This window comes from Brachyhypopomus gauderio, chromosome 7 (assembly GCF_052324685.1).
Source record: "Brachyhypopomus gauderio isolate BG-103 chromosome 7, BGAUD_0.2, whole genome shotgun sequence".
In the NCBI taxonomy this organism is placed as follows: domain Eukaryota; kingdom Metazoa; phylum Chordata; class Actinopteri; order Gymnotiformes; family Hypopomidae; genus Brachyhypopomus; species Brachyhypopomus gauderio.
Genome location: NC_135217.1, coordinates 7,467,191 through 7,488,265, shown reverse-complemented (window position 1 = coordinate 7,488,265; position 21,075 = coordinate 7,467,191). Strand labels below are relative to the sequence as shown.

Genomic DNA, 21,075 nt, shown 5'->3' with positions numbered 1-21,075 from the left:
CAATCTTAATCTATGTCACGTGACCTCAGGGCCGGCGCCAGAACATATACAGTGAGGGGGCGTCAGAAAATTTCGGGGGGGGCGAACGTAAGTTATTGACCGGGGGGGGGGGGGGGGGGGGGGGGGGTGGGTGCGTGTAACGATTGTCGAGCGGCCGAGGGGGCACCATGTAGCGATTGTTGTAAAATAAATGGGTCTTATTGTGATGAACGTAGAGAAAGAGGGTGGGTTAATTAGGGGGAGGGGTTTAGTGGGATTTAAAACGGAAGAGAGATGCGGTGGGGGGGGAGGATGGTGCATGACGACGCTTTGTTTGGGACTGGACTGTTCTGTGAATCCGGATTGTGTGGGTGCACTCTGAGGGACTTGGTCGAGATTAAAGAGAACGCGAACACGACTTGGAGGCTTTGGAGGTGTTCGCGACATACCAGAGGAATCTGAGAGACTGCTGAGTGTTGCGCGATGTGTGTTGGTTAACGTGCTGAACGAAGACATCCGACTCCACAGCTACACGGGGGGGTCTTGACGGCCACCCGAACGAGGGAAGTTGTTATTTTAAAACTAAACTCATGTGTATATGTGTCCGTTGAGATCTGGGGATAGGGTGGGAGATAAACTGTTTGATGAATTAGTATAGGTCTCCCAGCATTAATGAATTAAGTGTGATTATTGGGTGTGTGTGTGTGTGTGTGTGTGTGTGTGTGGGAAGTGGTAGTAGGTGACGTGCCTTAATTAATGTGTGTTGTGATGTGATTTTTGGGTTTTATACAGTAGCACGTGATTGTGTGATCAGAAATGCTGGTAGAGACGGCTATTCTAAACATTGTATGAGTTGGGGTAGGTAGTTGTGGGAAGAGAGTGCCTACTGGTGTATTCTGTGAGGATAGCCGACGATCCTGTCTTAAATAGCCCGTGGGGGTGTGCGGTGATACACAGTGTCTTTTAAGAGTGTTTTGACGAAGGGTTTTTCCCCGTGATATTTTAATGAGGTATTACTTAATAGCCGGTGGGGGAGTGTGTGTGTGCAGTGATATCATGGGCCTATTAGAGGGGATGTCAGTCGTGCTGTGTGTAATTAAATGGTGATTATTAATAAATATTGTTATATGGCTTAAACCCGTGTTGATTGTGTAGTTCGGACAGGGGGGAAGGTTTATCAGGCTCGTCCGGACCATACCGGAGGAAAAAAAAAGGTGGTGGCAGCTATTTAAATGATCCAGTGGCTTAGAGCCCTCTAGTGGCAGTAAGCGGGAATATTACGTAACTAGCTACATAGAGAGAAGGATAAAGGGGGTTCGTTACACTGGTGGCAGCGGTGGGATGTTTATATTTTCGTTGATAGTTGTCATTTTTTGTGTGTGTAAAGATGTCTGAGCCTGATCAAATCATCCAGCCCCTTAGTAGCACTAGCCCAGCTGTCCAGCCTCCATCACCGCCAGTGAGACAAATGTCGCGTCCAGTATTTATGCCAGAGACCTTTACGGGTTCCGGACGTGAGTGGGTAGACTGGTCGGAACAATTTGAAATGGCCGCGGAGGTAAATGGCTGGGACGATGTGTTTAAATTAAAATTTATGTCTCTGCTTTTGACCGGTAGGGCTAGGGATATATATAGTGGACTTACAATGGATGAGAAGGGTAGTTATCAAAGTTTGAAAACAGCCTTAACAAAATGTTTCCAACCCTGTGATAGTGCTGAGTGGAATAGAGTGAATTTTTTAAGTAGGAAACGGTTGCCTCAGGAGACTGCAAGAGAGTATGGGAATGCTCTTAGACGTTTAGTTGTTAAAGCCTACCCTTCTGTTGGTACAGCAACACAGGATCTCCTTGCTCAGGACCAGTTTATTGCTAATGTTGGGCCAGCAGATATACGTATCCAGTTACGCACGGCCAAACGGCAAACATTAGAGGAGCTTATTAATATCGCCTCGGAATTAGAACTTATACGGGAGTTAGAGCAGTGCCCTACTAGACAGCCCACACAAGTACTGGCTAATACAACAACTGTCGTAGACTCTCAAATGCACACACTTTTAGGGGTGGTGGAGGGCCTTAGACAGGAAGTGAGAGCATTGCAAGACACCGTTAAAAGTCTTCCATTGAGTAATAATGGGGGTTTTGGGGGCCCCCGAGGATCTGAGGGTCGTGGTCAGGGGCTTACCATGGCAGATAAATCACCAGAACGAGGCGGTTGTTGGGAATGTGGGTGCAACCGACATATTAGAAGGGATTGCCCTTATGCGAAGGGAAACTAGAGGGGGCTGGTTTAGTAGGCCCAATGCCCGCCCCCTCTGACTTACCCAATCAGGGCCTGCTTTTGGTTACCCCCCCAGGAGATCAGGGTTTAGGGGTATATGTTTCAGCTACGGTTGGGGGTTATGAGAAACATCTTTTAGTAGATACTGGGGCGCAGGTGTCTATTATTTCCAAACGGATGTGGTTAGAGATTACGGGGGGTGAGTCTGATCTTCAAAACTATGAGGGTCGAGTAGCTGTAGCCAATGGGGGGGAGATGGAAATTTTGGGAAAATGGCAGGCAGTGTGTCAGTTTGGGGCCCTTGCTTTAGTGGTAGAATTTCTGGTTGCTGATGTACCTTTGGGAATTCTGTTGGGGATTGACTTCCTTCAAAAATATAGTGTTGTCATTGATCTGAAGGGGAAACAGTGTACAGTTATGGATAAGAAGTTGCCCTTATTGTTGAGACAAGGGGGAACCCATCTTTTCTCTGTTTCCGTCCATAACGATGTTGTGGTCCCTCCTCGAAGTGAGATAATAATTTCTGGGATCGCGGAGGGTTTGTTTGGGGACTATGGGGAGTGTATGTTTGAGCCATCACCTTCGGCACAGGGGGCCCTCATGGTTGCCAGGGTAGTTTGTCAAACTCGGCAGGGTTTTTTGCCAGTTAGGGTACTTAATGTGGCAGATAGTGCCCAGGTGCTGAAGCAGGGCATGACCCTGGGTACCCTGGATACTGCCATTAGAGTAGAAGGGGCCAAGAGGATACCGGGGGTAGACCCAGAGACCCGTAGTGATGGCTGGACGGTAGATAACTTGGTTAGACAGTTAAAGTTGGAGGAGAGGGGTTTTACAGGGAGTCAGATGCTTGCAATAAGGGAGCTGCTGGGGAATAATTTCTCTGTATTCAGTCGAAATGAGGTGGATTTGGGGAGAACTCATTTAACGCTGCATGAGATTGATACTGGGGTAGCTAAGCCCATTAAGTTAGCACCTCGAAGGGTGCCATTACATCTGCAGCAGGAGGTAGGAGATCATATTAAGGGAATGCAGAAAGAAGGTATTATCCAACCCTCTTGTAGTCCATGGGCAGCACCTGTGGTCCCGGTGCGAAAAAAGGATGGGGGTCTCCGCTTTTGCGTTGATTATCGAAAATTGAATGGGGTCACCCGGAAGGATGCGTACCCCCTACCCCGGATTGATGATGCTTTGGACAGTTTGGCTAGTGCTCAATGGTTTAGTACACTTGACTTGGTAAGTGGTTACTGGCAGGTGGAAGTAGCACCAAAAGATAAAGCGAAGACAGCATTTATTACCAAGCATGGACTGTTTGAGTTCAATGTGTTACCATTTGGGTTAACAAATGCACCGAGCACGTTTCAACGATTAATGGACCTAGTATTGGCTGATCTGCAGTGGACTACCTGCCTGGTTTACTTAGATGACATCATAGTGTTTGGTAGGAACTTTGGGGAACATCTGAGTAGGTTGGGGGAGGTTTTGTCAAAGCTAAAATCTGCTAATTTGAAAGTGAAGCCTGCCAAATGTGATTTGTTTTCTACCAAGGTACAGTACTTGGGTCATGTCATCTCTATGGAGGGAGTGATGGCTGATCCTAAGAAGGTGGAGGTAGTGAGAACCTGGCCAGAGCCAACTAGCCAGACAGAAGTGCGGAGTTTTTTAGGACTGGCTTCCTATTACCGTCGGTTTGTCCGGGGGTTTGCAGAGGTGGCTCGGCCTCTACACCAATTAACTGAAAAGGGCAAGAAATTTCATTGGGATGAGGCTTGTCAACAGTCTTTTGAACAGTTGAAGGTCTGTCTTGTAACTGCCCCTATTTTGGCTTACCCCGATCCTAAGAAGACCTTTATCCTGGATACTGATGCCAGTGATTTTGGGATTGGGGCGGTGTTATCGCAGGAAGAAGATGGGGTGGAGAGGGTCATAGCATATGGTAGCCGAGCGCTCTCTAAAGCCGAACGGAGATACGCAACTACGAAGAAAGAGCTACTGAGTATGGTGGTGTTTACAAATTATTTTAAGCATTACCTCTTGGGAAGGGAGTTTGTTTTGAGGACAGACCATAATTCATTACGTTGGCTTCATAATTTCCAGGGTTTAGAAGGGCAGTTAGCTAGATGGGTGGAGCAGTTGGCAAATTTTCAGTATCAGATTGTCCATCGGCCGGGACGTCAGCATGTGAATGCTGATGCCCTCTCCCGAGTGCCATCCTTACTGGCAACTGTTGAACCTGAGTTGAAAGACCAAGGAATGCCGGTTCATAGTGTGATTAGAACAGGTGGAGGTGGTAAAGAGGTCCCAAAGGTACAGGTGGTACAACAGTTTAATGGGGGGGAGGCTATTGAACCAGAATTGGGTGATATAATTTTGGCCCAACAGGCTGATCCAGAGCTGGGTCTCCTGTTACGGTTGATTGGGACGGCTCAGGGAGTGGAAGTTGTTCAGCAAAATCCCTCACTGCAGAAATATGTTCCGGTATGGAATCAGCTACATGTGCGAGGGGGACAACTGGTACGAGTGGCCCCATCAGGGCAGTTGTTGCCTGCGGTAACGCAGTTGGTTCTCCCGAAAAGTAGGGTTTCTATGGCTTTAACTATGTTACATAATGACCCCATGGGTGGACATTTGGGGATGCAGAAGTTAAAGGAAAAAGTGAGAGCCAGGTTTTACTGGCCGGGATGGGGGGGGGATGTAAAAAGGTGGTGTAGGGAGTGTAGTGATTGTGCATCGCGTAAAGATGCTGGCTCAGCCCCTTGTGCCCCCCTCATACCTTCTGTTACTTCTAGGCCATATGAAAGGATTGCTTTGGACATTCTTGGCCCCCTTCCAGAAACTATGCAGAAGAAACGTTATATTTTAGTTATTGGGGACTATTTTTCTAAATGGACGGAAGCGTTTCCCATACCCAATCAGGAGGCTAAAACAGTGGCCAAAGTGTTTACTGAAGAATGGGTCTGCAGGTATGGGGCTGCGCGGAGTATACACACAGATCAGGGGAGGAATTTTGAGTCCCGTCTGTTTAGAGAACTGTGTCGGTTATTGAATATGCACAAGTCACGCACATCACCGTATCACCCACAGTCAGATGGGATGATTGAACGCTTTAATCGTACTCTTTTGTCAATGTTGTCCCTATTTGTAGAGGCGAATCAACAAAATTGGGATACACTTTTGCCGTTCGTGATGATGGCTTATAGGAGTAGTGTGCACGCCAGTACGGGGTTTAGTCCCTATAAAGTAATTTTTGGAAATGAAATTGTGTTGCCGGTTGATGTCCTCATGAATTCGGGGCTACAAGAAAAGTTTATGACGACGGAGGAGTATGTTGCTAGGATGGAGGGTATTTTATCTACTGTTTGTGAGGCCGTTAGGAAGCATCAAGCTAGGGCGTCGGAAGGGCAAAAGAAGAATTTTGACATGAAAGTTAATTTTCAATATTATTCGGAAGGGGAGCTGGTTTGGGTGAGGAACGAGGCTAGGAAGAGGGGGGTTAGTCCGAAACTGCAAAGACGGTATCGGGGGCCTTATAGAGTTTTGGAGAGGGTTTCCGATGTGTTGTATTGGCTTCAGAGTGAGGAATTGGGTTCGGAAATGGTGGTCCATTTTAATCGCCTAAAACCCTATGTTGCACGGTCATGTCCAGCTACCGTAGACCACTGGGATGGTGGGGGAGAGAGATCCCCCATAGCGGTGCCTAACCTGCAACAACCATCTAGGAGGACCAGAGTGCACCCCACATGTAAATATGGGAATATATGGACATTTAGGAGGTCTGAGCAGTCATCTGCATCCAGCGCCCCGGCCGCCCGCTCTGCGTCCAGCTCTGCGTCCAGCGCCCCGGCCGCCCGCTCTGCGTCCGGCTCTGCGTCCAGCGCCCCGTCCGCCAGCCCTGCGTCCGGCTCTGCGTCCAGCGCCCCGTCCGCCAGCCCTGCGTCCGGCTCTGCGTCCAGCGCCCCGGCCGCCAGCCCTGCGTCCAGCGCCCCGGCCGCCAGCCCTGCGTCCAGCGCCCCGGCCGCCAGCCCTGCGTCCAGCGCCCCGGCCGCCCGCTCTGCGTCCGGCTCTGCGTCCAGCGCCCCGGCCGCCAGCCCTGCGTCCGGCTCTGCGTCCGGCGCCCCGGCCGCCAGCCCTGCGTCCGGCGCCCCGGCCGCCAGCCCTGCGTCCGGCGCCCCGGCCGCCAGCCCTGCGTCCAGCGCCCCGGCCGCCAGCCCTGCGTCCAGCGCCCCGGCCGCCAGCCCTGCGTCCGGCTCTGCGTCCAGCGCCCCGGCCGGCAGCCCTGCGTCCGGCGCCCCGGCCGCCAGCCCTGCGTCCGGCGCCCCGGCCGCCAGCCCTGCGTCCGGCTCTGCGTCCGGCGCCCCGGCCGCCAGCCCAGCGTCCGGCTCTGCGTGCAGCGTCCCGGCCGCTTGCCAGGCGTCCAGCTCTCCGGTTCCTGTTTCAGTGACCGGTATTTCAGGTCATTTGGATGTGCCAGCTCCAGGTCTGGCGATATCACCGGACCCTTTGATGTTGCCCCCTAGACATGAAACTAGCGACTTGGAGGATAGTACAATCTCTTTACGCCCAGGGGCTTTGGGGTGGGCTCAGGACCCTCGACCCAAGCGAATTTGTAGGCGCCCTAGATGGGCCAGTGATTTTGTGTTTCAGTGACTCGGGGACGAGTCTTTTGAGAGAGGGGGGAATAGTGTGATGAACGTAGAGAAAGAGGGTGGGTTAATTAGGGGGAGGGGTTTAGTGGGATTTAAAACGGAAGAGAGATGCGGTGGGGGGGGAGGATGGTGCATGACGACGCTTTGTTTGGGACTGGACTGTTCTGTGAATCCGGATTGTGTGGGTGCACTCTGAGGGACTTGGTCGAGATTAAAGAGAACGCGAACACGACTTGGAGGCTTTGGAGGTGTTCGCGACATACCAGAGGAATCTGAGAGACTGCTGAGTGTTGCGCGATGTGTGTTGGTTAACGTGCTGAACGAAGACATCCGACTCCACAGCTACACGGGGGGGTCTTGACGGCCACCCGAACGAGGGAAGTTGTTATTTTAAAACTAAACTCATGTGTATATGTGTCCGTTGAGATCTGGGGATAGGGTGGGAGATAAACTGTTTGATGAATTAGTATAGGTCTCCCAGCATTAATGAATTAAGTGTGATTATTGGGTGTGTGTGTGTGTGTGTGTGTGTGTGTGTGGGAAGTGGTAGTAGGTGACATGCCTTAATTAATGTGTGTTGTGATGTGATTTTTGGGTTTTATACAGTAGCACGTGATTGTGTGATCAGAAATGCTGGTAGAGACGGCTATTCTAAACATTGTATGAGTTGGGGTAGGTAGTTGTGGGAAGAGAGTGCCTACTGGTGTATTCTGTGAGGATAGCCGACGATCCTGTCTTAAATAGCCCGTGGGGGTGTGCGGTGATACACAGTGTCTTTTAAGAGTGTTTTGACGAAGGGTTTTTCCCCGTGATATTTTAATGAGGTATTACTTAATAGCCGGTGGGGGAGTGTGTGTGTGCAGTGATATCATGGGCCTATTAGAGGGGATGTCAGTCGTGCTGTGTGTAATTAAATGGTGATTATTAATAAATATTGTTATATGGCTTAAACCCGTGTTGATTGTGTAGTTCGGACAGGGGGGAAGGTTTATCAGGCTCGTCCGGACCATACCGGAGGAAAAAAAAAGGTGGTGGCAGCTATTTAAATGATCCAGTGGCTTAGAGCCCTCTAGTGGCAGTAAGCGGGAATATTACGTAACTAGCTACATAGAGAGAAGGATAAAGGGGGTTCGTTACATTATTTTTTACATCGAGGGGGCGGGACACCTCGCCTGAGGGGGCGACGCCCCCATTCGCCCCCCCCGTGGCGCCGGCCCTGCGTGACCTGCTCTAAACTAATAAGAACGAAATGCTAATTTACTAACCAACTATAAAAATGACAGGGGTGGCTCCCTAAATAACTAAAATTGTTTCTTTACAGATCTCAAACTACGTGATGCACAATACAAGTGTACGCACGTCTAACCTGCAGTCTAACCGAGACAACCCAGTGCCCAACACCGATTCTAGCTATATCATACCTGTCAAGTTTTTTATTTAAAATAAGGGAAAATTTCCGCTGGTTGCTGCGTGCATTGTGCTTGACGGATTTGTCATGCTGATGGCCATGGTTCCTTCCCCGTGAGATACTAAAATTGCAGCTAAAACTCTAACAAAACGCGTAATTGTGGCTCTACTCTTCTTTAGGAAAGTAAATCCGCTGTCCCATTTTTCAAGACATTTGCACGAAGTCTTCACGTTTTTGGTAGGAGCGCCTTCTCTCTCGTTACATTCATCCATCTCTGATTTGTTTATCGGGTTTGTTGTTCCCGCTGTCAGCGCTAATCTCGCGAGAACTGACACTCGGGCTACAGCAGGTTGCCATTCTCGCGAGGCTAGCGACATAATTCATTTTGGAGAGAGCGCTGCAGCCGAACTCCATAGTTTATAACGCAGGTCAGACACCACGTGTGTAGAGCAAATTCCGTTTTCAATAACTGGCTCCCACTTCCTGTTTTTGTGCGCTGTGCGTCGGCTGATTGTAGCGGCAAAGAGTTACATGCCTGTTAGTATTCAATATGAAAATATGCAGATTATTTCTTCCTTTGGTAGTTTTGCTGCTGAGTGGGTGTGAAATATCTCTCAGTGGCAAAGTACTGGTGCTTCCTGGTGAATACAGTCACTGGCACAATATGCGCACAATTGTGGAGGAGCTTGTGGATCGGAATCACAGCGTGACGGTTCTGACACACACAGCGTCACCTACGGTGAAACATTGGGAAAAGGAGCGCTTTGAATACATGGTTTTTAAAGTGAACATGGAACAAGAAGATATGCTGAATATGTGGCAGAAATTCATAACTGCTTGGTTGAGTCATAATACCACTGGGTTTGAGAAGATGTCGTTATACTGGAACGCGATGTCTGGACTTATGGGTTTTGTTGAGAATGCTTGCTATGGGATGCTCAATGAAACGCTTGTAACTTCACTTAGGGAGTCACACTTTGATGTGGTTTTCTATGATCCAGCGATGCCATGCAGTGACCTGCTGGCAGAGACACTCGGATTACCCCACGTTATATCTCTTCGACTCGCTGTGGCACCCAACATTGAACGATTTTGCGGACAGATACCAGCTCCACCATCATATGTCCCTGTGTTTGGTGCTCACGGGCATCTCACAGACCACATGAACTTCATAGAGCGATTAGAGAACGTGCTGCTGTACATTGCTCTCACAGCTTTAGTTAAACTCCAAATGATATTAATGTATGATAAGCATTACACCACAATAATGGGTAAGTTAGCACAATTTGATTTTGCAATTAGTTCATTCTTCATGGGTCCATGTTTGTAGTTGATTAACATATACTATCATACTTCAGAAAAGATGAATGTTAAGGTTAAAGATGTTTATACCATAACATAACCACATCTGACTAAATGTATGCTGACTAAAGTCATTTTAATCGCATGGATTGTGTTTAAATTTACTTATTTACTTATAAAACAAATATAATTTGAGAAGCGTGTTATATATATATATATATATATATATATATATATATATATATATATATATATATATATATATATATATATATTTTTTTTTTAAATTTACTTATAAAACAAATATAATTTGAGAAGCGTGTTATATATATATATATATATATATATATATATATATATATATATATATATATATATATATATAATTAAATCTCAACACATACACACACACTTTTTAAATGTACCCTCAGTAAACAGTTTTGTTTCAGAACTTTAGTTCCTCACTCTACAAGTGCTCTACATGTGAGACATGGGAGAATGTCCTTAGGACTGATGGAAAAGCATCATAGGTGCTGCTTCATGAAGCATGCAATCAAAAGCATGCAAAGCGGTCATGAAAATATAGGATAGTTAATCCTACAAAGATAATTAGAGCATGTTTTCTTTTTTTTGTTTTAGCATCTTCCCTGTTTTTTTAATATCAAAGTTAATAAAAAATAACCTGGGGATGTGAGTATGTATGTCCAAACCTTTGACTGGTATATATATATTCTATAGCATCTGGCAGTACTAACGAATCAGGAAACTTCATGAAGGAGGTGTGTCATGTGGTCCTGCCTCCCCCCTGTCAGTCTTGTCTTTTGTTTTGTTCTCTGTGTGTTTGAGTGTCTTATTTTGACATTTCCTAGTTGTCTCTGTTAGGCTTGTCACGATACTAAGAATTACAACTTCGATACGATACTTAAAAAAATATTGAAATTCGATACCATTTTCGATACCAAAGTCAGATGCTAATTTCCGTTTTAAAGCCTTTTTATTTTTTTTATAAACAAACAAATGAATGTTGCTTTGTGTTTGAAAATGCTTGAAATTGTAACTTCATTTCACAACAAATATCTGTCTGACTGAACAGTTCTTTTGTGTTAACAAATACGAGCATCTTGTAATTCCAGGATGAAACATGAGAGAACGTGAAGACTTTACGATTGGGCGTTTTGAAAATAAACAACCATTAAATAATTTGATAAAAAAGCGAATAATTTCGAGTACATGTATAAATATTTAACTTATCCCAACAAACATGCGACGTCAGAAAGACGTTAAAATCAAGTCTGTATCACGTCGGTCAGTCCAGACCCATTTTTGCATGTCTGGTGGACATTCAAAACTGGTTCAAAATCTGACAGTGTGACTAGGACCTTAACCTTTTAACTTAACATGAACGTCTATGACGAGTTTTCTATCTGAACGTCTGACTAGGACCTTTATTGGATGTCAGGACGTGCAAAAACTGCAACTGAACGGCAGTAATAGACGTTTAAAAAAGACGTCGCTAAAACCTTCATTCTGGCTTTTCAGTGGACGTCTTTTGAACGTCTGACAAAGTGTCTTTGCTCGTGCTGGGAAATATTGAAATGGACATTGAAAGTGACATACAAGTGTTTGAATTCCACAAGGTGTATGAACCCTGCAAACATGACTTTGTTCATCGCGCTGAAGCGCGGCGCACGCGAGGTCGTGCACCTCTCGAATTTTGTAACTTCGCGCGCGCCGCGCCTCAGCGCAATGAACAAAGTCATGTTTGCAGGGTTCAATTCAAGCGCTTGTACCAATATTTGCCAGCATGTTAAACTTAATTAAGTTAAATATTTATACATATACTCGAAATGATTCGAAATATTGCGCTTTTAATCACATTATTTAATGGTTGTTTATTTTCAAAACGCCCAATCTTAACGTCTTCACGTTCTCTCATGTTTCATCCTGGAATTACAAGAGGCTCGTATTTGTTAATGTAATACATGAAAACTGTTCAGTCAGACAGATATTTGTTGTGAAACGAAGTAGTTACAATTTCAACATTTTCAAGTACTTTAGCCTAAATTGCAGCACTTTTCAAACCTGAAACACAAAGCAGCATTAAAATTCGTCAGGTAAGTGTTCATTCCCCTGTTTTGAGGGGTGTTTCTTTTATACTACCACATATAGTTTCGGACAACACTGCAAAGCGGAAAGTATAAAGCCTCCACTGCTCGCGGAGGTTCGCGCGAGGTGCGCGCGGAGTCGAGCGCTATGGTCACTCAACCAGGCTTTAGCGCCCTTCGTTGAAATGTTCCAAAAGCACCGCTTGCAAACTGGCTTGTTCATGTCCTTCGGTTTTCTATCTGTATCTGCTTCGAATCCAACAGCACTGTGTTTGCTTTAGCTGCCATTTTAGCATTACAAACTGTCCTGTGCATTACAGCAGCTTGGGTGGGTCAAACGAAAGCGCATTTTATGTAAAAAGAATCGATACTTAAGGGAAACGAGTATTGTACCGTTTCAGAATGTTCAGTATCGATACGTATCGATATATCGATTTTTTTGACAACACTAGTCTCTGTTTTCACACCCCTGCCGTGTTCTCTGCCCCTCGTTATCACTTTCAGGTGTGTCTTGTTGTGTCCCTTGTTTAGTTGATGTATGTAAGTCCTGTGTTTGGTCTCTGGGGTTGTGGGTTATTGTAGCTTGTAAGTTGAACGGTGCATGTTGTCAGTTGTAAGCCGTAAGTTTATGTTCTTGTCGTGAGTAGTGGTTTTTGTTCAGTTAGTTCTTGCTCTCCGTGCATGTTTGTGTTAACTTGCTTGTCATCTTTGGTCTTTGTATGTATTATACTCTTTTGTGTTAGTTGTTTATATTAAACCTCCAAATTCTGCATCTGCGTCCTACCTACCCCGCCAGGTCGTTGCAAGGTGGTTCTCCATGTTGGTCAATTATTTTGTTCATGTACTCAGTGGAGTATACCATTAATAGTATACCCCCCCCCCCCCCCCTTCCATTAATGTCAATGGGTGGGGTTGGATTTGGGAAAGGTTTGAATGGAGTATGTGGTGTTCGACTGATTAGCAAGTACTTTAAAATTGATTTATAGTACAACAGGTTTAATTAATTAATGAGTTTGGACTTCCTCTGCTGCTGTACTTCCAAGGCAAACCCACGACCCTGTGTGAAATCATGGGAAAGGCTGACATCTGGCTAATCAGATCCTACTGGGACTTTGAGTATCCACAGCCATTGCTGCCAAACTTCAAGTTTGTGGGTGGATTACACTGCAAGCCTGCAAAGCCTCTGCCTACAGTAAGATCATAATTGTAGATTGGATGTTTTCAGCCCTGAGTTAATTATTAAGAATTAAGATAGCTTTCAAGCAATCTCTAAGGACCTATTACATAAGGGTTTGACTCCTTTATTGGGCAAAAGCAAACTACAGTTCAGAAGTGTACTTAGCTGAGACAGAGTGTATGGTAAGCAACCTTAACATTGTATTCTCAACCAGAATTCCACCATGAGAGTTTATTTAATGCAAATTTACCCACTAAATCCTAACCCTTCAACAAGGGCTTAATTTGAGCCAGATCCTGCCGGAACAGGATCCGGGAACTCTTTCATTTTGAAGGGTGCGTTCCGGGAACTGTCTGCCTCGATCCGGTAACTTTCAAGCCTACCAATTATGTTATGAAGAAATCTGTCTGCGTTGAACCAATTAAATGTACAAATAATTCTTTAAAAGACATTTTTTTAAACACAAGATCCACATTCAGGCTTCCTAAATCACATAAGAGCTCTCCCTTTTAGCGATGCCTTTAGGTGTCTCCCCTATAAAGCTAGTTATACTTTCGCGAGTGACTGTAGCGCGCGACTCCGCACACCTCGCACAAACCTCTGCGAACGGAGGAGGCGTTTATACGGCCGCGTCACATTATTTAGTGTGCTAGTTAGTAGTATAAAGAAACACCCCTCAAAAACGGGGGAAGGAACATTTACCTGACAAATTTTAATGTTGCTTTGTGTTTCAGATTTGTAAATTGCTGGAATTTCGGCTAAAGTACTTGAAAATGCACTTCTGCACTTAAAACACTTATAAAACAACATGTAAATCATCAAAATCAAAAAGTAATTTATATATACGAATTGGCTTGTTATTTTGACATTTGTGCGCCTAAGTGTTGCGTTTTGTGTGAGATCCGGTGACATTGTTGGCCTCAGTGACCCCTTGTCTCATGCTGCTGGTTGCGTTCCGGCATCGTTTGATTTACAAATTAAGCACTGCCCTCAACACCAGACAGAAGTCTAGGGGGGCGCAAAGACACAGGGCGAAAAACAAATATGCACATTTTAATACTTCACATGTGTAAATATGCAAGTTGCGAGCGTAAATGTGAAACTTGCGAGCACAGAAAGACAAATTTCATGTGCATTTGTATTAGTGTGTGAAGCTCATTGGAGTTTCTTTCAGTGAATGCTATAGGCCAGGTATCACCAAATGGCGGACCGCGGTCCGGATCCGGACCCGAACGCCGTCCTGTCCGGACCCAATCACATTCCTGATTAACTGGATACGGACCCAAATGCCAAAACAATTTTAACGGGAGACTATATTTTAAACCGGAGAATTTATTTTCAGACGTTACGATCACCACCCATTTGAGTGTTACGTTCGCCCCCCCGCTCAACAACTTTCGTTCGCCACCCCCCCCCCCCCCCCCCCCCCCGCTCAACAACTTTCGTTCGCCACCGCGGACCCGGACCTAAGGTCTATGGACCGCGGAAAGATTTAATTGATTACCCCTGCTATAGGCTAATGACAGCACAGTACATAAGCTCTGTCCGAAATGCCGTACTTCCCTCCTAAATGGCAGTACACGATAAAGGGTAGTATGTCTGAATACATAATGTGCATTAAACAGTAAGCAAAAAATATTCTGATAGATTACTTTTTACCTGGATAGGTAGCTAACTCATCTGTCTTCGTTCTTTGTGCTCCGCCATCTTCGGAAAAGGTTTTGGCTCAATCCGAAATGGCATACTTATACACAGGGCTCTCAAGTTTTGGATTCATGTCGGAGTGTGAGAGTTGTTGAAGGGGGGTGGCGAACATTAATTGTTGAGCGGGGGGGGTTTGTATACCGCGATCGATCGCCAATGGAGGGCGATATAGATATGGATCGGAGATAAATAAACTAGATTTTTTTTTCTCGCCGTGTGAAATCGGAAGTGTGGCGTGTGAGCGTATGAAGACGGTCAAATGCGTGTGTCACACGCTCAATGCGTGAGACTTGAGAGCCCTGCTTATACAGTACACACTAGATTTCAATACAGTATGTTCTGCTCATTAAAGAAGTTATTTCAGTAGGCGACTGGGCAGTATGCATACAACCTCGGACATACTACGTCCGCCATTTTACCTAAGACATGACATATGACGTCACACGATCCCAAGTAAATGCTCCAGTTGAATCATGGGATAGGACGGTGTGCTGCAATCGCATACTTCAAAATGACTCCAGATTCAGTATGCCAGCCGGGTACTTTTCGCTTACTGTTTAATGCATACTATGTATTCGGACATATTACCCTTTATTACGTACTGCTTTGGCATACTGTACTGTATAGGAGGAAAGTACATCATTTCGGACAGAGATTTACTTTTAACCTGGATCTGTATATAACTCACCTGTACGTTCCTTGTGGTTCACTTCTGAAAAGACTTTGTGTACTGGGCTGTCTGTCATAAAACCAGGAGCCGTCAAGCAAATAACGTTCACTGAAAGAAACTCCCCATGAGCCTGCCCCCAAAGTGCTAAAACCACTCCTTATCAAAACTCCCACAATTAAGAGCCGAAGGAAATGTACTTGTGCGAAAACCGTGATGAAATCGATTTAGGTGTGCGATTTCGCAATACAGGTTGTTAAATTTAGAATACAAATTATCATTTGCAATAATTTCTGAGGTAGTTATCACAAACAGCAGTCTGCCTAATGAGTCAAAAAAAATATACATGCTTAAATCATTAATAATGTTTATTTTTTTAATCCACCGTATAACAATAAAAAGGTTAAACATTACTTTTAAAATCATTTTTGAGGACGCTATTGACGTCAGCAGTGTTCTCAGAAAAAATATATGCAACTGTCTCAGTAATAACATTGTTTTTATGTTATTACTTAATTGGTCATCCAATTAAGTGAATTTGAGGACTTAAAACAAAGTCAAGAACATAAATTACTTGCTATACTTCTGGTCAGATTTTAGAAATCAATTGCTGACTTCTTAAGAAATGTGACAATAAGAAAAACATTGACATCTGTTTTAATGTTTTTGGTTCTGCAGGAGATGGAGGAGTTTGTGCAGAGCTCAGGAGATGATGGCATTGTGGTGTTTTCACTGGGATCCATTATAAAGAACCTCACCAAAGAGAGAGCCAACACCATCGCTTCTGCACTCGGACAGATCCCTCAAAAGGTCTCAGCTTGCACTGTTAAACTGTAGATGTGTCTCCATTTACTGCAGGATGGAGATTGAGGTGGTTCCTCACTATATTACTGAGAACACATGGTGAATTCCTTTAAATACTGTTTAAAATACTGTTTAAAAAAGTTCTCACTCACTCCATTGTGGTTATTTGATTAGACTCATTGTATTGTTCCTTGTTCCCTGTGTATGATGTATATTTGCTGGTGCACTTGTCCTATGACTGTAGCATGGAGTTCAAAGGTTTTAAAAGGCCTCAGCAGCCATGAGCCACATACATGGTTATAGAGATGTTAGTAATTAGAAGTTGAATTCTCTTGAAGTTCAGCTTTATTATCTGACCTGATTTCTGTGTCCTATTACAGGTCATATGGAGATACACTGGAGTTAAACCTGACACTCTCGCTCCTAATACAAGAATATATAACTGGATTCCACAGAATGACTTACTAGGTAAGGAGCAGTCGTGTCATATAGATACAGGTACATGTCAATAAATTAGAATATCATCAGAAAGTTAATTTATTTACATAGTTCAATACAAAACATGAAACACATATAGATTCATGACAGTGATCTACTTCAGGTCTTTATTTCTGTTAATGTTGATGATTTGATGATTTATTGAGATGCACCTGTATATACTATAACTATTTGTAGTTGTACATTTTCCCTAACATGTACACTTGATTTGTCCAACAGGACATCCTAAAACCAAGGCCTTCATCACCCATGGTGGGATTAATGGACTTTATGAAGCTATTTACCATGGTGTCCCCATAGTGGGTATACCGCTGTTTGCAGACCAGCCAGATAACCTGTACCATATGAAAATCAAAGGAGCAGCTGTAACGCTTGAATTCATCAGAATGGAAGCCAGAGATCTTAAGGAGGCTATTACAGATGTTATAAACAACCCATTGTGAGTTCTTATTGTGATTATTTCAATACATTTTTCTTCCTTCAGATGGAGTCCTTAAATAGTTTAATGTTGGAGCTATCTTGTAAAATTAATTAATTTAATGCCACCATTGGTTTCTTTGATCCCTCCATCCTCACAATATTCTTTTAACCCTCAATAATCCAGGTTAATCCACTGTTTGATATACTTGATTTTTAGGCTAGAGCATCCTAAATATTTAAATGACTGTACTCACATATCTGCACTTTATGCTGACAACTATACTAGTAGAGAATTCCAGCATTATTAGATTCCCTGCTCTTCATATACTGTATGCAAAAAATAAACAACAAACTAAATCATCTAAACTCACAGGCTTCCACTTAACCCCTCACCTTCCTACACAGATTGACTAGACACGGTTGAATAATTTATTTGCTTATATTTTTGTAATTGTTTAGATGTCGATTGTCAAACTGTAAGTAGATTTTAAAAAATTGTTCCCAGTTCCCATTTGTCTAGGTCTTCCCCATGCATAAAAATAAACATAAAGTTTGAACTACACTCTGGTCTCAGGATCCAGCCTCAGCTTGCATGTTACACTGTTGCCACTTCCAGAATGTTTCCTCCGCCTCTAGCAATAGGAGACAGGAGAAAAAGGTGGAGATGATCCACCTGAAGGGGGTTCTGTCATGTCCCTGACTCCTCCCTTGGGGTCATCTGTGGGCCAGGGAGTTTCAGGATACAGAAGTGATATTATATTTAAATAACCCAAATCACATATATTTGTACTATATTCAGACAGCTATATTGCTATAAAAGTCCAACTTTCTTAATTCCAAAGCTCTTCAAAGCTTTTTCACAAACGTTATATTCCAAAATCTATTTAATTTCTCCACTCAGGTACAAAGAGAGCATAATGAGGCTCTCCCGGATCCACCATGATCAACCCATGAAGCCTCTGGACCAGGCTGTCTTCTGGATCGAGTTTGTGATGCGGAACAAGGGGGCCAAGCACCTGAGGGTAGAAGCCCATAACCTCACCTGGTACCAGTACCACTGCTTGGACGTGGCAGCCTTTTTACTCTCCATAACTGCAGTGGTCATGTTCATCTTTGTGAAAACATGCAGTTGGGTTATATGTAAATGTTTAAGAAGGACCACAACAAAGAACAAGAAAGACTGAAAAAGTTAGTGTACACCTCTTTATCAGTAAGTAATAATTTTATTTACTGCATCAGTAATTATGGGGTGGATCTACATGTGTTGGGAAACAAAAATTCTGTAATTATTGATTATATATTCCATACACTTTTTAATCTCATTTTGAGAGAGTGTAGTAGGTTATCTTGCATCAGTCAATGCAGCAATTGCAATACAGTTTAAAGTATTTAAAATTAAAAGTATTTTCATTAATAACTTTCTTTTCAGCACTCAAAATGAATTTGCTTACATATATGGTTTATCTATATAACATATTATGATTTGATTCAAACAAAATAAAGTTTACATTTCATCACTGTACAGCCCTTGATTCCTCCATGTATTTACGTCCATCTGCGTCTGCATGTGCTTAATTTAATTGTCATTATGAACAAATGCTGTGCATTTTAATCTAGCTATATTTTTTGTCACAGTGCCATTTAAACAGGTCATAGATGTTTGTCCCAAATTCATAAGAATTGTCACACACTGTGCAGTATTGTTTACGTTGTGTGACATCACCCAGGGGAAAAGAGTACTAGTATACTAGTATGAAGTACACTTAATTTAAGTGGACTTATGGTTAATTGCTAAAAGTATGACATTTTGAATGCACTAATTAAATATGCTAATAATATATAATTAGTGCTATTAAAGATATACTATATTGCCAAAATGATTTGCTCACCTTCCTTTGCTCACATATGTGACATCCCATTCCTAATCCATAGGGTTCAATATGACATTGGACCACCCTTTGCAGCTAAAACAGCTTCAACTCTTCTGGGAAGGTTGTCCATTGTCAGGGCTGGCTCGGATGCCATTCCCCCAGCTGCCACTGGGGACACCCGAGTCAATCCCAGACTTAATCGGCGTAATCAGCAGTGATTTGTCTCAGCTGTTTCTAGGCTTCTTAAGGAAGCTTGTGGAGACAAATCTTGGGCTATGTTCGAAATAGATTACTACATACTGGATACTGCATACTGGACTCAGTATATACTGGATACTGCATACTGGTCCTCGTAGTAGTATGCAGTACAGTTTCCAGTATGCGACAAAAGCAAAGCATACTACGGGGTCACGTGAACATAGCGTTGCATGATGGGATGCAGTACACCACGAAGTTAGCTCTGTTCGCGTACTGGAATATTTTGCGGAAGTAGTAGGTCATCCGGGTATGTTTCGCGTACTGGAAAATTTCATTTTGGTCACATACTGCATACGGCATACTGATTTGGGGCTCGTCCAGTACGCCAGTAGTATGTAGTAGGCTATTTCGAACAGAGACACTGTGTTTAGTCCACTGCCAATTACTTGCCCTGGCATCCTTGGTTTCATTTTCCACGTCCTTTTGGTTGCCTTTATTATTTTTCTCTGGTCTCTCTATTGTTCAGTTTTGTATTGCACGCGTTGAGTCTTCCGTGTTGTTTTCTTTAGTTTTTTCTCTTTTGTGTTCTCGCGTCTGTCTGTCACACTAAGGTTAGGCTTTGCCTGTTGTGCTGTCAGTGTGAGCCGGCGCTTGGGCCCAGCTCTCTCACAGTTTTCTCTATGCGATGTGCACACCCGCATTACATCAACAATGTTTAGGAGTGTGTTTACGGGGATTTTTGACCATTATTCCAGAAGCGCATTTATGAGGTCACATGATGTTGGACGAGAAGGCCTGGCTCTCAGTCGCCGCTCTAATTCATCCCAAAGGTGTTTTATCAGGTTGAGGTCAAGACTCTGTACAGGCCAGTCAAGTTCATCCACACCAGACTCTGCCATCCACGTCTTTATGGACCTCATGGATGGAAGATAGTCATGTTGGAAGAGGAAGGGGCCAGCTCCAAATTGTTCCCACAAAGTTATGAGCATGGAATTGTCCAAAATGTCTTGGTATGCTGAAGCTTTCACAGTTCCTTTCTCTGGAACTAAGGGGTCAAGCCCAGATCCTGAAAAACAACCCCACACCATAATCTCCCTTCCACCAAACTTTACACTTGTCACAATGCAGTGAAACAAGTAACGTCCTGGCACTATCTTGTCCGTGAGATTGCCAGATGAAGAAGTCTGATTAGTCACTCCAGAGAACGCCCCTCCACTGCTCTAGAGTCCAGTGGCAGCGTACTTTACACTATTGCACCCGCGCTTTGCATTGCACTTGGTGATCTCTGTTTGGATGTCTGTTGTAATTGCAAAAAGTTGGCGACCTCTTTAAATTATGTGCTTCAGCATCCGCTGACCCCGCTCCGTCAGTTGACGTGACACTACCACTTCGTTGCTGAGTTGCTGTCATTCTCATACACTTCCATTTTCTAATAATACAGCCGACAGTTGACTGTGAAATATTTAGGAGCGAGGAAATTTCATGACTGAATTTGTTGCACAGGTGGCATCAGTTCCATGCTGGAATTCACTGAGCTCCTGAGAGCGACCCATTATTTCACAAAGGTTTCTAAAAACAGTCTGGATGCCTAGGTGCTTAATTTTATACAACTGTGGCCATGGAAGTGATTGGAACACCTGAATATACATAAGTGTATGTGTACAGTATGTGTGTGTGTGTGTGTATATATATATAATTTCATTACAAACATATACATTTATAAAGGTACTTTGTATCAGCCTGAAATTTATTTGAATCTACTTTCATATAAATCGTGTATTATATAGATTTGAGTGTGTAAGAGAACAAGGGAGTAAGGAACTGGAGTAAGGAACAGTTAGCTGATGTTGCCGTTCGTTTGCAGATGCCAAAACCTCCCTCCTTTGTGCCAGGGGTCAGACTTTGCTACACATAAGACATAGGTGTTAGACTTTGCTATCGACTCTAGATGCAGAGCAGTAGGTATTTGTCCAGCCCTCGGTGATCTAAAAGAGTTCTAAAGTTTAATAAGAAATACGTCTA

General features: G+C 43.9%; 1 protein-coding gene across 1 annotated transcript; it reads left to right on the top strand.

Moving 5' to 3' along the window:
• Positions 1-8,718: 8,718 nt before the first annotated feature.
• Positions 8,719-18,448, top strand: LOC143518678 (UDP-glucuronosyltransferase 2C1-like). Its single transcript, XM_077011342.1, has 6 exons — positions 8,719-9,578; positions 12,758-12,906; positions 15,941-16,072; positions 16,447-16,534; positions 16,784-17,003; positions 17,886-18,448. The coding sequence occupies exons 1-6, from the start codon at positions 8,858-8,860 to the stop codon at positions 18,166-18,168; spliced, it is 1,593 nt and encodes a 530-aa protein (XP_076867457.1). The 5' UTR covers positions 8,719-8,857; the 3' UTR covers positions 18,169-18,448.
• Positions 18,449-21,075: the final 2,627 nt, after the last annotated feature.

Excerpts from the sequence above, each read along its gene's own strand:
- LOC143518678 (XM_077011342.1), top strand. The coding sequence starts at position 8,858 with ATGAAAATATGCAGATTATTTCTTCCTTTGGTAGTTTTGCTGCTGAGT. Across the intron at positions 12,907-15,940 it reads CTGCAAAGCCTCTGCCTACA|GAGATGGAGGAGTTTGTGCA; the intron begins GTAAGATCATAA and ends TTGGTTCTGCAG. Across the intron at positions 17,004-17,885 it reads GATGTTATAAACAACCCATT|GTACAAAGAGAGCATAATGA; the intron begins GTGAGTTCTTAT and ends TTCTCCACTCAG.